Here is a 15,493-nt window from a genome sequence, read left to right on the forward strand (position 1 = left end):
ATATGCATAAAAATATACTTAAACATCTGTAGTTCTGTGTTGCATTCATGTGCCTCTGAAGAGGCATCTGCAAACAAAGGCATTTCATAAGAATTTCCTAGTATCTTTTTCTGTTTCCAGGTATGATAATTTTCATAATCCCAAGAAGAGGAGAGGACAAGTTGGCTCAACTTTCAGACCAGGACAGAAGATGACTCTAGCATAGTAACTTGTATCTGCTGTAAATGCTAAAATGTAACTGGAAATTACAAATGTTAATTAAATCAGATTATTTATATTCATATGGATTTATTAATGCAGCACTTGAAGATAAGTTTCTTTTAAACTTATATGCTGTATAGTTATGTCACATTTTATTTTGATTGTCTTCAGGTTGATATTAAATTTTTGAGAGAACACTGATTACGTTCTGACCATTTGTTTATCACATAAAACTTAAAATTTGGGGGTTTATCAATATGGTTGCCAAAACCTAACAGTGATTTCCTATCCCTGCTTATTTTCTCACAAGAAATGGATTCAGTTCAAATAAACTATAATAGGTAATGGTGGAAATGTGTTTTAAAAATTCTATAAAGCCATTCTCTAATGGCCTTTGGAGGGCTTTGAGAAGGGTGGTACTTCATATGTTGATTGGTAGGCAGCTAGACAAATACTTCCAGAATAACTATAGCCAAAAAAACCCCAGACAAAACAAGGTGATTGTATCTGGTTTTCTGCCAGAGTTTGTTAAGGAGAGCAATATCAAGTTGCATTTCACAACTGTATCTTCTTATCCCTATCTTTTCTTCTTGGAGACTGTTCAAAAATATCTCTGATGTTTGGAAGCTTTCTAATGTTACATCCTGAAATTATTCACAGCTACTGCCTTACATGAAGATTGTTAGAAGTTGTCTTCCTCAGCTGATATAAAGAGAAGGAGCTCTTAACAGAAGAGGAAAGAAGGAGCAGGCAGGAAAGGAAGAAAACTAGGGATGTTTCCTGTGAGTCAGTAGCACCCTTTCACAACATGTTGCCCATAGTGGGCATTTTGCTTGGTTGGTTTTTCACTGATCTTCCCTGCCTACTAGTTACCTCCCTGATGTAATCAGAAAACATTGGGGTTTGGTGGTGTTTGGGTGGGTTTTTTGGTGGTCTTTCATAGCTATTATGTACCTTTTCACACCTGCATTGCTTTGGGCCATCAGGCATTATTACCCTTTCAGTTATCAGATTGGATGTCCAAGCTTCCTCTGATCACTTCTTACTGTACGTTAGTAGTAGCAGCCTTCTTCGAGCTGCTCCTCAGTGTTTGATTGTATGGCCTCACCACAATGGAATTGAAATGTATCATCCAGTGTCAGTAAATAGGAGAACACATCATATTGACCATATGATCATATTGTTCACTGCTGCCTGCAACCTAAACATTACACTGTGATGTGCCATAGTGAGAGCCAATCTCTGAAGCACAGCTGTGGGGAAACTGCGCCTTCTCTGAAGGCAGTGTTTTCCCCAGAGTTGTTAATTCTAGTTGATCTGCTGGGAAGTGCCATGTTCTGCATTGTGTGTTACCAAAATGAAGACCCAGTTGCCAGGCCAGATCCTGCAGCTTGCCAGTTACTTCTGCCTTCTCTTTCCTATGACCACCAGCTAATGAATTTGCCCTAGTGCAACTGCTAGTGCATTTGCAATGCTTGTGACAGAGGGTTGGCCGTAAACTGGATGTATGGATTGGTTGGCTGACAAGCTGGCAGTGCTTGCATTTGGTGAGAATTCTTTTTCATAGGAATAAACCAGAACCAATGCCACACTGAATATAGGACTGAGCTAGTTTTCAGGGGGAACAAGGGAGGGCACTGGATTTGAGACCAAGAAAGCCACTGCTGGTAATACAGTTTTCTTCTGTAACAGGTAGGGCTGCTGTCACTTTTTTCTGTTGGTTCAGAAGCTAATCGTAGTTGACATGTGAATTTAAAAGCTGATATCATAAATATTGCAAGCATTTGAGCATTGATATATCTCAGAAGTGGCTGCATAATCTCTTAGGTACATCTGGGATGCTTTTCTTCAATGTGCTGTTCAGGACTCTTTAATATATGACAGACTAATCCAATAAAAATCTCTTTGATTATTTTCCTTCATTTTGATGATGCTTTAATGTTGTTTTCTAGTATCTTAAAACTAAGAAATAGAAATGCAAAATACAAGTATAATTTTAACTCATGAATTTTTATGTTCTCCACTTACTTAATGTTACTGAATAATGTTGTGGGGTTTTTAAAATAATCAAGTTTTACTCTGCTACAGAAGCACAGAAACTCCAAGAACACTGTGTTTCTACAGTACCCTTCTTTTGTGTCACTAGCTCACAAGACCTGACATGAATTATCTGGACCTTCATCTCTTCCAGTGTTCTGACATGTGAGGCACTAGATGGTGAGAACTTCATTTTCCAATTTATGGCACTGCTTGTTGCCGGTGCCAGTCGTGGTGCTGTGAAATGGAGTGTGGTTTCACTCCTTTGCAAAGCCCAAAGGACAGGTCTGTCACTGTTACCTGCATGTTTCCAAGCTCTTGGCTTCCTGTGTAGGAGTTACTTTCCTGGATTTTTGTTCTGGTTTTCTCTCTGCCCTCAAGGTGCCACAAAGACCTGGAATGCCAAAGGTCAGACATCTGGGGGCTTGTTGGTAAGAGGAGAGAACATACTGGTGTGATGAATCATATGGATGTGGTGAATCCCTCCTGGTATGATTCATTCTAGTCTTGGTGAGCGGTAAGCTGAAACTCTGGGGGCTGTGGAGAGTAGAGATATGAAATACTGGCTTCCTGAAGATCAATAGCAACTCCACCATTGCCTTCACTTAGGCTGAAAGCCTCTCTTGGTATAAAATTGACCCAAATTCTTGTCCTTTCTCCAAAACCAAATCCCACTCGGGCTCAGAGATGCTTTATTTTCTCATTTTTCTGGTGTACAGCAACAATAGTTGAGTCACAGCCACTGTTATTCAAGGTAACAGATGGCTTCTGTGAGCTTGTGTCTCATAAAATGTAGCACAACTGGGTATCTGAGGAAATTATGTTATTTAATCAAAACCTTCAAGGCTTTCATAAGAGAATGAATTATGTGTTTGTTCTTTTTTTGTAAGCTTTGTTCTTCTGTGTGTATTCTGTGCCTTTTTTTTCCCCCCTGAGAAACACATGCTGGCATGTTTGACTTGAATTCTGTGTTTTAACTTCAGAGAAGAGATTGACTGATAAAGGTGAATAAATCTGAACACAAATGTCAGCAAGATACTACAGGAGGGACATATGCAAGATTTGCAGAAGTTTTAATAGTGTTAATTTTCCATTCAAAGAAGTGGGCAAAGTCTAACACCCAAGGACTAGTGTTACAGGTGTAGTGGTGTGGCTTTTTCACTCTATTAGAACTTAAACTAATGCTGATATTTATGAATTTAAACAAGTGCTGATATTTCTGCTAAATATTTCACTGCTAAATGAAAGTTTGCCCTACCTCTTTCAGATAACTGTTCTGAACGGTGGTTGTTCTGGTTTTGCTACTCTGGTGGTAAGGAGGAAGCAGAGGTGGGAATGCAAAGCAGGACTGGAGTCCCGGGAAACAATCTGCTCACAGCAGAAGTAGGCAGTAGGAGAGAAAAGAGAGCTCAGCAAGGGAAAATGGTTTCCTCTCTGGTTTGGAATGAGGAAAGCAGACTAAGCATGCAGTACAGCAGAGAATGGGGAAATCCACAATGACCTGCCAGTGAAGGAAGGTAGCAGGATGACTTAGATGGCCTTCAGTGCAGGAGGCTGTGCCACCCCCTCCCAGCACCCTGTTACTGGTACCAGGAGCCCTTGGGGGGAGGACAGAGTGGCGTAGAGTAACACAGTGCAATGACTTCAGCATATCGGTGGTAGGAGCGCTGTGTAACCAATGAGCTTTGTTTAGGTTTAAATGATAATGTTTACTGAAGGCTATTTGTACCCATGTCTGTTTCAATATGTTCAGATTTCATTGTATTTGCACAGTTTTAATGGGAACTCTCCCTCTTGAGTGCTGACAGGCTCCTTTTTACCCCTTTGTTAATGTAGGATGCACACTCCATCCCCTCCAAAACCCTGGCACACAGGGCTTTTGCAGTCTTTCCGGGAGGACACCAACCTGGAGCTACTTGACAGCACAAAAATGAGGAGGGAAACAAGTTCCACAGTGCTGTAGGCACCCTGGCTGAGAGACAGCACCTTGGCAACCAGACAGAAGTAGTTGAGGTTTGCAGCAAATCCTGATGAAAATTTGGTAGTTACAGAGTGTTAGCAAAAACACTGAGATCAAGATCATTATTTGACACCATTATTTAAGTAAACAAACGAATAAATGAAGTAGTCAATCAGGTCCATTCCCTTTTACTGAAAATACATATGACTGTCAAATCTGCTATTGCAAATGCTGAGGAAGAATCTTGGGTTGACTGACATATGCTAAATTGACAGTTTTGTTTAAATACTTGTTTAGGCCACGGTGAAGGCTTCAAGAATAAATCAGATGTCAAATTCTTAGATTGTCAGTTTAGTCACTTATAGTATAACAAAATAATTGCTTATTAGACACGTTAATTCCATTTTTTTAATGTCTTTAGATGGTTATCTTTATTCCAGCTCCATAGTATGGTGGCATAAATTTGAAAACATGGCTATATGGCAAAATACAACCTGTTTATGTGCCCTTGCTCAGTGAGATAAAGCCTTAGCTATTCAAATACATTAAAAGACATTCCACAGGGAACAGTACAAAAAGCCTCGAAAATGCAAACTGGGTCCAAGAGAAGAGACAGGACCAGTCTAGCGCTTTCAGATGAGACAGCCTGTTGTTTTCTCAGTCTGCAGCATGAAAATGAGGTTGGTGTCATCAGATGTGGAGGATGATGCTCCCTCTGTGCAGACACTGTTCTGCACCAACATGCCGAACTACACTTTGTCATCCCTAAGTCTGTCACTCCTCCTATGAGTAAATTTGGTTTGCAAATTTCTCTCCTTAGGAAGATGTATCTACCACATGAGTTGTGCAACACTGGTTCCCCCTTTGAAAGCTCAGTGATCTGTGAGGCAAGTCTAAGGTGGGTAGCATCTTTTGTAAGACCAAATCATACAGTCAGAAGAAAAGACAGGTACACGAGTTCTCTGTAGGTCACTGATGGTATAGTCTTGGATAAGGGCAGCATTTAAAACCAAAGTAATTGAATTACATAGAAAAGACTTATCTTAGTTTCCAATTCTGAGATAATAGTATTGTCGGACTGCTGTTTTCCCTCCTTGAACTAGTGCCATGAGAAGTGTCTTCTGTTTAACTTTTTTAGTTTATAAAAGCCAGTAGCAATTGTATTTTCACTAGGTGGGAGTGTTTCTTCACTCTCTTTTTTATTTTTTAATATATTTTATATCTTTTTATTCTTGCTGATTTTTTTCTTCTATAGGTGACTGACAAAGAAATATACCCTTTCCAGTTTACAGCTGAAAAATAAGAAGCTGTGTTAGCTAAAAAGCAGATATCAATAGCACTGATTTTCGATTTTCATGTTTTCCTAGTTGCTTTGTAAGCAGTGTATGTTCTCATCACTGGAGCACTGGTACAGTTTCATCTCTGCAGGTTTTCAGTCTTCTGCCTGAGATGGGTCCAACTCTGGCAACAGGAGCTGAATTGATTTTAGAATCTGGGCACTGTAACAAAATGCAGAGAAACTCCCTGACTCTCTTTAATGAAGAACAGATCTTAATTTGTGTTTCAAGACCCAAGTTTCTTTGTAGATTTTAATGGAATTCAGTGTTGTAAAGAAGCGATTGTCCTGACCCTGAGAAGAGAGAAGAAATTACAATTTTTCTAGAGTTTAGGAAACTTCATTAGTACAAAATACTTAATGTTCAGTGATTTTATTCTGATTGTGACTGCATAAATAAGGATATTGTGGCTTGTCATATACAAGTTTTTTTTCACATTCTCCTCTGTCTTTGGAACTGCATTTTTCCCCATGGAAATGTTTGGTGGTGTGAGTGTCCACAAAACAGTATACACCAGTATTTCAGGCTAAAACGTTTCCTGTTCTTATTGTCTTGATATTCATAATCTACTCACTTAATGGAAAATTATAAATGCACTTACACTTAACTGTTCGTGCTCTTCCTTGAACACATCCAGCAGAGGAGGCACAGGCTGAAGAGTAAAACATTTTACCAAAGGTATGGTGATGTTTCAAAACAGATATTGAGGTAGACTTCCTGTATCCTCTTCCAGGATAGGAAATGAGGTTTAATAGATAAAGCATGCAGTTACAAGGAAGGACACTTATAAAAAAAGTGGGTATTTTATATACACACAAATGTGTGCATGACATTTTTTTATAGATAGGTTGAAGCTGTCCTAGTTAGCTAATTGCTTGAACAGCATGGTCCTTGTACTTAGACACCATCTGTATGTCTGTGTCATCTATCTGTGCCTTTGCCAGCCCATGTGAGCCCAAGCATTCAGACACTTCTCACTTTGATCCTAGCAGAGGGAGGCAGCGAGCATCCCTGCTGTGTTGCAGTGTCTGGAAGGACGTGGGCTGGATGGACAAGGTGCTGGATCACAGACCAGATTAGCTCTTTAGGGATCTGCATGTGTTTGTTAGCCTTCCAGGGCTGAAACTGTTCTCATAAATAATACTATAAGTATCTGCTTTGGATACAAGTAGTATCATAAATAGCTGGAGGAACTAGACTACAACAGCAACTGAGAAACTGCCATCCCACAGCAGCTACTGTTCCTATGAAGAGTAATGCCTTGCCTCAACATCTTCTGCTTAACACACGTCAGATGTCAAATGCATTAAATATGCTGTTGTGCAAGGAGTACTTGTGGAACACTTTTTTGTGCTTAGTAGGTGCATCTTATTTTGTTTTCAGGTAATTTATTCCCGTAGCTGAAATCAAAGGCAATAACTGAAAGTTCATTTCTTGCGAAGTTCTTGCTTACAGAAACCATTGATGTTCAAACAAACTGCACATAGCAGGGAAAGCAAACACCAGGGCTTCCTCGTCACTGAGCTTTATTTCCTGGAGTTCCCTGGGAACTGATCTTTGCAAATAATGTCCTTTGCAGGAGGCTTAGGTGGAGTGAGAATTCGCAGTGGGTCAAGTTCTCTAAAAACTAAAAATGTGGAAACAACAAATAATAATGTCTTTTCAGGTTTATCCCAAGCATGAGGCAATAAGGCAACTCCTCATGTTGGTATGTTTGAAGTTTTGAAAGTTCCTGCTGTAGTCATTGTACTGTTTGATTGTGTACAATAAGAATATATTTGCTGCATATAGCTTATGTTAATGTACACTAAGGATTCTTCTCAGCAAATAAAGCTGTGAATCAGCTGGCTGTGTTCCATAGCTGTCCTGAGCCTGCTCAGCATGTTCTCAGTCAATTCCTTAGGAACAGAGGTTAGCCACACTAAAAATGTTTCCATTGAATTGTTTTACTGTTCTGTTGCAGGTGGAAATAAAACAGATCTGTTTTCCTTGCTTTGACAGATTGGTTGGATAATGTGTTTTTTCCCACCAACAAAAAGCAACTTGAAGCACAGAAAATTCTTGTGGATGGGCTTGCCGATATCGGAGTAGCTGTGCATAAAAGTTCAGGAATACTCTATGTGTTGGCAGACTTCAGGGAAGTAGGTAAGAAGTTTGAAAAAGGGTGGGAATATAAAACTTGGAAGTGTAAAAATCTCTTGTCTGTGTTGTTACTGTCATGTTTACACCAAAACCAGGCCAGTTACATGCTACTGAGTGCTGGGAAATCCTTTCAATGAATTTATGGACTTGTTCAACCTTTAGTAAAAAAATATTTTCTTCTTTTAGTTCTTAAAATCACAGACATTTGAAGACGAACCTGAATTATGGCAGAAGCTCCTTGATAAAAAGGTCCTGATTAGTCCTGGAAAAGCTTTTTGTTGTCATGAACCTGGATGGTTTAGACTGCTTTTCTCCAGTTCTGTAGGCAAGGTTTAATTGTGTAAGTGGGTTTTACTTCTATTATGGCACATGTAGTAGCACACGTTTGAAGAAATATTAAACAGTAATAAGTTCAAACTTAATTATTCTCTCTCAGCTTGTGAGGTACATTTTTAGTGTTTGTATGAACTGAGAGATATAAGATTGGCACAGAGCATACATTACAAAGCACTTACTTATGCTGGGTTATGTTAAACCTCTAAAGCCTTCAGAATTTAATTTTGCTCTATCATCAGATGTAAGGCACCAGATTTTATGTGAAAGAGTTTTTACTCTTGCAAATTGTAACCTGTGAGAATTCCCCACCATCCTCATTTTTATGTGTCTCATGTTGGATATGAAAAATTTATCCATCTCTTCTGCTGTAAAATACTTAACCTTGAATGAGATCTGGCAAAGTAGGTGTTTGTGAAGCATATAAATAAATGTAGATTGAAAGGGTCATCTAGTACAGCTTCTCGCTCAAGGAAGGGCCAGTTTCTAAGTAAGTCAGAAAGCAGGTTGTGCATGGCCTTGCTCAGTCAAGTTTTGAGACTCTTTAAAGGTGGAGATTACACAGCCTCTCTGAGGAACCCATTTCAGTGTTTAATTGTTCTTATGGTGAATTTTTTTTTCCATATGGCCAGTCAGTGTTTCCCTCTGTCTTTCTTTCTATGGGGATTCAGAGACTTGAGCAATGTTGCAGTTATGCTGCTGACACCCGCTACTGCAGATGCTTTATGCAATCCAGAAAAAAAAATTTCTTCAGGCAAACCTTCAACCACACCAGAAGATGTCTCCCAGCTAAAAAGTATACTTGGTATTAAAGCCATCTATGCGTTTTATGACTGTACTTAATTTAGGAGGCTCATGTTTACTATAGGTGTGTATGACCTTAGTATTTTTGCCTGTAACCTTGCATAATACTTTGTGTGCTAAATCATTAATTAATTAATTAACAGTGATTATTAATGCTGTGACCTGGCATTAATAATTTTGCAAGTGGACTTCGTAAAATTGATTTTTAAGGAAAATGGACTCCCTGGATATTGCAAAATTCGCCCCTGTAAAGCACAGCACTTGGCTTTCCTCCATTTCAAGCGTCAGTAGAATAAGTGAGTCTTAATAGATACTTACACAGTTGTTGAATTACGAGGATTTTGAAACACTGGTATAATGGTTGTGCATGTTTCTATTATGGACTGTTTATTTTAATCAGAGTACTGGAAGTACTGAATCAGGTGATAGTAAAACTTTGCTAAACCTCTGTTGCCAGCAAAATATTTTTGTATATTCGTGAGATCATACATCTCATTTACACACCTGTCTGGATATGCATGCTAAATGAGCACTTTCCACCCTGAGTCTTCTCTATTCCAGGCTGAACAGTCCCAGCTCTTATGGTCTCCTTGTATTTCAGATGCTCTGATATCAAATTAAACAGTATTAAACCCCAAGAGGCTCCTTTAGCTGTTTTCTCTTGCAGCTGTTTGATTACCTATTTCTCAGGCCTCATCGACAGAAGGAAGGCCCACATCAATTTGAAAGAAGACATCTGGTCCTCTTGTTGCATGCCTTCATTATCTTGAGAGTCCTTGCAGCCTTATCCATGACTATGTGTCTGTACACAATGAAATACTTGTTTAACAACCTGAAAAAGGAACAAAAGCCTAATTCAGCTGCAGCAATTTCAGGATTTATTCTTATGCATGTTCCTGATGTTAGTTTGTTAATCAATCACCATCCTTAATAATTTTGGGGGTTCAGAATGCGTTGGCCAGCTGCAGCTGAAGACAGTCGCACTGTGCTTGGTGTCCCCAGAAAACCCTGACACAAAAGACCATGTCAAACACTTCAAGCAACTTCATGTGCACTTCTTTAGATCCACCAACATGAGTTAGCCTGTACTGCGCAGTACCTGTAATCACTGTGTCGGGCGAGGATCAGTAGGTGTGGATCACCCTGCAGCAAACAAAACAAATATTTGAGTGCAGACCTCCTTTCTTAGTTAGGTAAATAACAAACAGAACTGAAGAAGATTCACATTTGGTTTACATTACCTACTACATTATTTGATAGTTTTCCTTTTACGGTGCAGTTCTTTATTCATTTTTTTTTCCTTTGAAATCAAATCAGAATGCACCTTTCTTAAATTTAGTGCTACTGGTGATTCAAATGCAGCAAGGGATGACATTTTTACTTGATTCTGGCTTTCATTTCATGGTGGCAATGCTCACAGTTCTTTGCTTTTTCCTACAGAAGTTCCAGGTTTCCTATCCTGTACCTGAGCTCTGCTCTTTGCTACTGGAGAATATTTATACAACGTACATACTATTTTTCATAAGACATTATCTTGCTTCGAACTTTTTTCTCTTGCTCAAGCTTTCAAACTAAACTAAGGCAAGCCTGCAGCATGAGCTGCTGTGTGACACAGGAGGGTGCTGAGACCTATGCATCAGCTGGTCATTCTGGGAAACAAACTTCAAATCACAAACCATACACTGCTCTCTCTCTAAACTGTCCCTTTGATATTACAGATCATTGACAAATAAAAGACAAATGGCAAGCAAGTACTTCTCATTTGGTGTAAACTGTAGCAATTCAAAAAAGCAAGAGTGAATATGAGCATTGTTTTCTTCCCTCTTCCTACAAGGATATGGCAAGGAAAGCTGCTGAGTTTTAAAGTCAGCCCACCGAAGAGTAGAGCTCCATGGATCATCCCATCAGCACAGGGACTTTATAGTGATCCTGAGTGAAAACCTTGCAGACTGCAGAGAAAGGTGGGAAAACATGGAGTGGAAGAAGTCACTCTGGTTACTGTGAATACCTTTTAAGAGTTATTTTTACTTATGTTAATTTAATAAAGATAAATCAGAAAAACAAATCTGGAGAAAGTGAGAGAAGAATGTCAGGAGCAAGGTCACCTTGGGATTAATTGGTACAACACACTGAACATGGGTGCGCATCTCGTGGATATAGCAGCTGAAGTTACTTAAGATTAATTCTGTATTAGCCATGTAATGCTAATTTCTGAGCATTTTGAACTACTGACAGTATACTGTCAATCTGACTATTGACACTGTCCCTTAAGTTTAGCACCTACTCCCTTAAGGTTGATTGTTCTTCCTTGTATTTGAAGAGTGCAGAACCGAGGCTGCAGATTGAAACCAATATATCTGGTTCCTGCTGTCACAAGTCCCACTGTACTAGAAGTTATCAATACTTGAGGTTTTCAAAGTACATTTCATCTTAAATCAAAGCTTTTCATTAAGTTAAACATAAGCCTAGTGCAACTTTTGTAACCTCCAACCCCAGGGAATTCAGGCCACACAAGCCCGTCTCACAGTGTTTGGAGCTGACTGGCTTGTAAAAGCTTTACTGCAGAAAACTTTAACGTTGCTATTTTAGTATGTGGCATTTTGCCTGTTCTGCTATTTAAATATTCCCATTGGTATTACTGAGACTGTCAATATATAAAATTAGTCTTTACTTCCCTTAGCAATTTTTTTTAATTTGAATTACTAGAGGCTATTTTTCTTGTCATCATTTATTGCAAAGACTGAAAAAAACCCCAATTCAAAATCAATTTTAAGAGACCCAGCTAACACACACACTTGCAGTATCATGGGTCACTGCTGGCTTGCTCAGGAAATAGAAGATAGATACATTTCTGCCACAAGGATGCCAGGATGGCAAAGCCAAGTAACACTGATCTTTAAAACTGCAACCAACTTTCCACTAAATGTATCCCACTTAGATCAGCAAACTTTAGCAGGAAGCTATAGACATAGGCCCATGTCTTAGATCCAGCTGAACAGAATTCTCTTACAAGGTGACTTAACAGAGTACTGCCTTAAGGACGATTGCTAGATTTTAGTCTGAAGGAGAGAAATCTACAAAGATCACTCCTGTCCTGTGTAACAGACAACTGTTAAGGGCATCACTGACCAAGCTCAGTGTTTGTCTGAAGCTAGTCTTAAATAATTTAAGTAGTAAACAAAAACTGGAGTCACAGTTAACTAAATTAAACAAGTATATAAAGTGCGTAATTAAGAGTATGTCTTTAACTCCTTTTCTGGAAAAGTAGTTAGAAAGTAAGTTAGAAAATAAATTAGAAAATAAGTTAGTTAGAAAAGAAGTTAGAAAATAGAACCAGTAAAGGCAGCTTTCAGAAGTGTGCTCACCAAAGCTGAAGATCTGGTTTTGTGCCAAAATGAGCAATCCTGTCTGAAGAACAGAGCACACAAATGGACGCATCAAATGGAAATAAAACTTCCACTTTAAAAATCTGATATAATTTAAAATAAATAAATGCCATAATCCATAAAGTAAAATGAACATTTTATAATTCTTTTAAACTTCTTGTATGGGGTTCACAGACCTGAGAATACACCCAAAGTAGCTCGTCCAAAGTATTCTTTAAAAAACTATAAATTATTGGTAACAGTTTCTTTAATGGAGATTGCAGGAGTAGGTCCCACATGAGTCCATATATAGCCCTTCTCTGGTCTTGTGGGAACAGTGGGGAAGGGAGATGATCGAGATTTGAAATATTCTGAAGGTGCATGACAAACAAATTCTAAATATTCCATTTTCCTTGGGAGGTCTTCTTCTGGTCCTAGAGAAAAAAGAAATAATCTTCAAAGACAAAATTTAAAGGCATAAAACTGGAAAATGCAGGACTTTTACTTAAAAATACTCAACAGCAGCCAATATCCCTTGGAGAATGTGCCTTTTCAACCAGTGACTTCTCTGGCAAAGCAGCCTCAAATACTAGGCAAGAAACCTCTACCTTTATTTTGCTGGTCTGATCTTTTTGGGTTTTTCTCCCCCCCATTGGAAGCATTCAGTTATTTGAGAGAAGTGCTTTAGTTAATACATTTTAAACAGATACTGTTCGTGGCCTGCCTGTCAAAAGGGCTTTTCTGAATTATTATTGATTTTATAATCAATAGCAGAACACTCTCTATGGCAGTGCTTGCACTGTTATGTATTTTAAATAGCCAAGATAGAGATCAGTTAATTCAGGTCATTTGAAAAGGAGGAGCTTAGACTGGTATATCAGGTTTACACTGTAATAACTTTGATTCTCTCTATGGAGTTATAATTTGATCGTTAAAGTTGCAAGACTAAAATTGTGCCTGTGGACACAAATACTCAGGTCATCACACTCACTGCAGTAGTGCTCATCATTTTATATACATCAGATAAATGAAAAAGGTTACTGAAGTAAACGCGCAGCTTAGAGGATTAGGGTCTAAAATGTGAATCTTGATAAGCTAAGAAATTAATTTAAAAAACCCCAACTCTGCATTAGTCTAGGCACATGTAAGTAGTTGTATAAAACGAAGGCTTAGAGCTTACCTATGATATAGGATGCTGGGTCAAAACAATCTTTGGGGCTGGCTTGTGTAGGAATGAGCCAGGTGAGTGCAGCACTCTTTTCACAGTATTGGTCCTGAATAAACCCACGGATCTGAGCGTAGTATGTTTTTCCATCCTGCTCATCAACCACTGAAACAACATCTCCAATTTGATAGTACACACCCTAGAAGACATACAAGCAATAATTAAATCAAGCAATCTGATTTTAGAAGCTTCACTCTGCGATTACGGTTCATCTCTTAAGTACTAGTACCTTAAATTATCTCAAATTAGCCCAGTCTTCAAAGACAGCCTTGATTCAGCCACATGCAGAAGAACAGTGGCATAATGCGAGTACTGCCTCACCTAAGCAGTCATCAACACTATGTGCAGTCACCCCATGCCTGGGAGTGTGCAGAGTGGAGACAGTCTCATTCTGTAAGAAGCAGGAGGACGCAACACCACCTTGCAGAACAAGTAACTGAGGTCATTCCCCTGTGTATGTGCAGGGAAAGCAGCCGTCTGTGTATGAAGAAGTTTATTCATTTGAATGCAAAGGAGTCCCAAAACACGGATCCACCTCCTTCTATGGTGATCTGTGATGTGTGAGGCTGTGCAGCAAAGGCAACTCATTTCATGTTATAATAGCTTCACACAGTACAATGCAGTGCCTGCTCAATGCAGATCAAAATCAGAATTTGCCAAGAATCATCCAGGAGGGGTTTGTTTTAAAAAAGATAAAACACATTAAAAAAAACCCAAACAATCCCCTTAACAACACAGCAAAGTATCAAAGTAGAAACATTTTGTATAAAGAGAGTGGGTTAAATAAAACTTTTGATGTAAATCTTAGGAATTTCTGATTAAAAAAACCCACTCCAAAACTAAAAATACACAAGAAAAAAAACGTTAACTCTTTTGTGAACTAGTCAACAGCAGAGAGTCATCTGGGATGCCAGACATGAAGCATCAGGCATCCAGAGCGTATACAGCCCAGTGTGTATCTATACTCATATATATCTCCTCTGGCTGTGCAGTCTTCCACCGGCTATCCTGATCTTTCCTTTGGAGGAAAAGGCTTTTCAAATGGTTTGTTTGTACTTCTGGGAAACAAAAACACATTTCAGAACTTCGAAACACTAACACCTCTCGAGCATGAATGTGAGAAGGCCCAATTCTGCTTTCACTGCAACAGTCAAGAGATCTTATTGTGAGGGTGTTGCAGGCTGCTTGCACTCAGCTCTGGAAGGGGGGCCGGCTTAGATGTTAGGGCAGCACAAGCCACCCCCTCTATAGGCAGTATTCTCTGTGCCTAAGGTAGGAAACATCACACAAATCTAAATAATCAGCTACAGTCACTTCCACCTGAGCTCTGCACAAAAGCAGAAGTTAGAGGTTTAAAAACCCTGACCGCAATAATCACTAAGGAAACCAGATACATCTTTTTCCTGGAAGAAAAAAAAATGGGACAGTGAGAACTATGTAAACTACTGTGGTAAACTACCCTGCAAGGCTAACCTCATATGTAAGGCAGACAAAAATCGTCCACAACTGCTAGGCAAGGAAGAACAGCTCCTGTGAATGCACCACCAATGCTTTCATTATCTGTGATAATTCCTGAAATTGGAAATAGGAACAGCAAGATCTTTTTTGCAAACAAACTTCATGAACCATACCTTATAAAAGATTGATTCTGCTGTAATTATAGTGGATACAGACTCAGGAGCCTTGATGGGCTATAAAAACAATGCAGAAATGGAAAAGTCATGAGCACTAAAGCAAAACAAACATGTCACTCCAGCCTGATTTTTTCCCTTTTAGCCCACATACCAATACATTATCTTCTTAGAAAAGCAGTAAAGACAAAGAATCACGTGCAAACATTTCAAACATTTGTACTTTAAAATCGAAAACATTAAAGCCAACATTTCCACTCTGGGGATTTCAAGCGGCGCAGTGAGAAATAAATTCACTGGCTGGTTTCTAGTACACAAAACTCCATCCCTCAAGAAAAGATCGCGAAGGACCGGGCGCTGTGCGGACCGGTGCATCGCAGCCCGGCGTGCCCCCGCTACCGAGCAAGAAACCGACCCTGGCCGCGGTGATACCCGCGTCCCGCCCCAGGACTCGGGAT

General features: G+C 39.2%; 2 protein-coding genes across 2 annotated transcripts in view; one reads left to right on the forward strand and one right to left on the reverse strand.

Moving 5' to 3' along the window:
- The window catches only part of PEX1 (peroxisomal biogenesis factor 1), a 23,347-nt gene extending 22,949 nt beyond the window's left edge, over nt 1–398 (forward strand). Inside the window, exon 23 of the mRNA XM_010013855.1 lies at nt 121–398. Within this exon, the coding sequence (XP_010012157.1) occupies nt 121–205 (85 nt within the window). The 3' untranslated portion in view covers nt 206–398. The remainder of the gene's footprint in view (nt 1–120) is intronic.
- An 11,781-nt stretch (nt 399–12,179) lies between these two features.
- Nucleotides 12,180–15,095, reverse strand: GATAD1 (GATA zinc finger domain containing 1; the record flags this gene model as incomplete). Its single annotated transcript, XM_010013857.1, has 3 exons — nt 12,180–12,613; nt 13,360–13,543; nt 15,036–15,095. Coding segments are annotated over 3 exons (435 nt in total), but the record flags the coding sequence as incomplete, so codon positions are not given.
- Nucleotides 15,096–15,493: the final 398 nt, after the last annotated feature.

The sequence above is a fragment of the Nestor notabilis genome, unplaced genomic scaffold (assembly GCF_000696875.1).
Source record: "Nestor notabilis isolate BGI_N333 unplaced genomic scaffold, ASM69687v1 scaffold14204, whole genome shotgun sequence".
Classification (NCBI taxonomy): Eukaryota; Metazoa; Chordata; class Aves; order Psittaciformes; family Psittacidae; genus Nestor; species Nestor notabilis.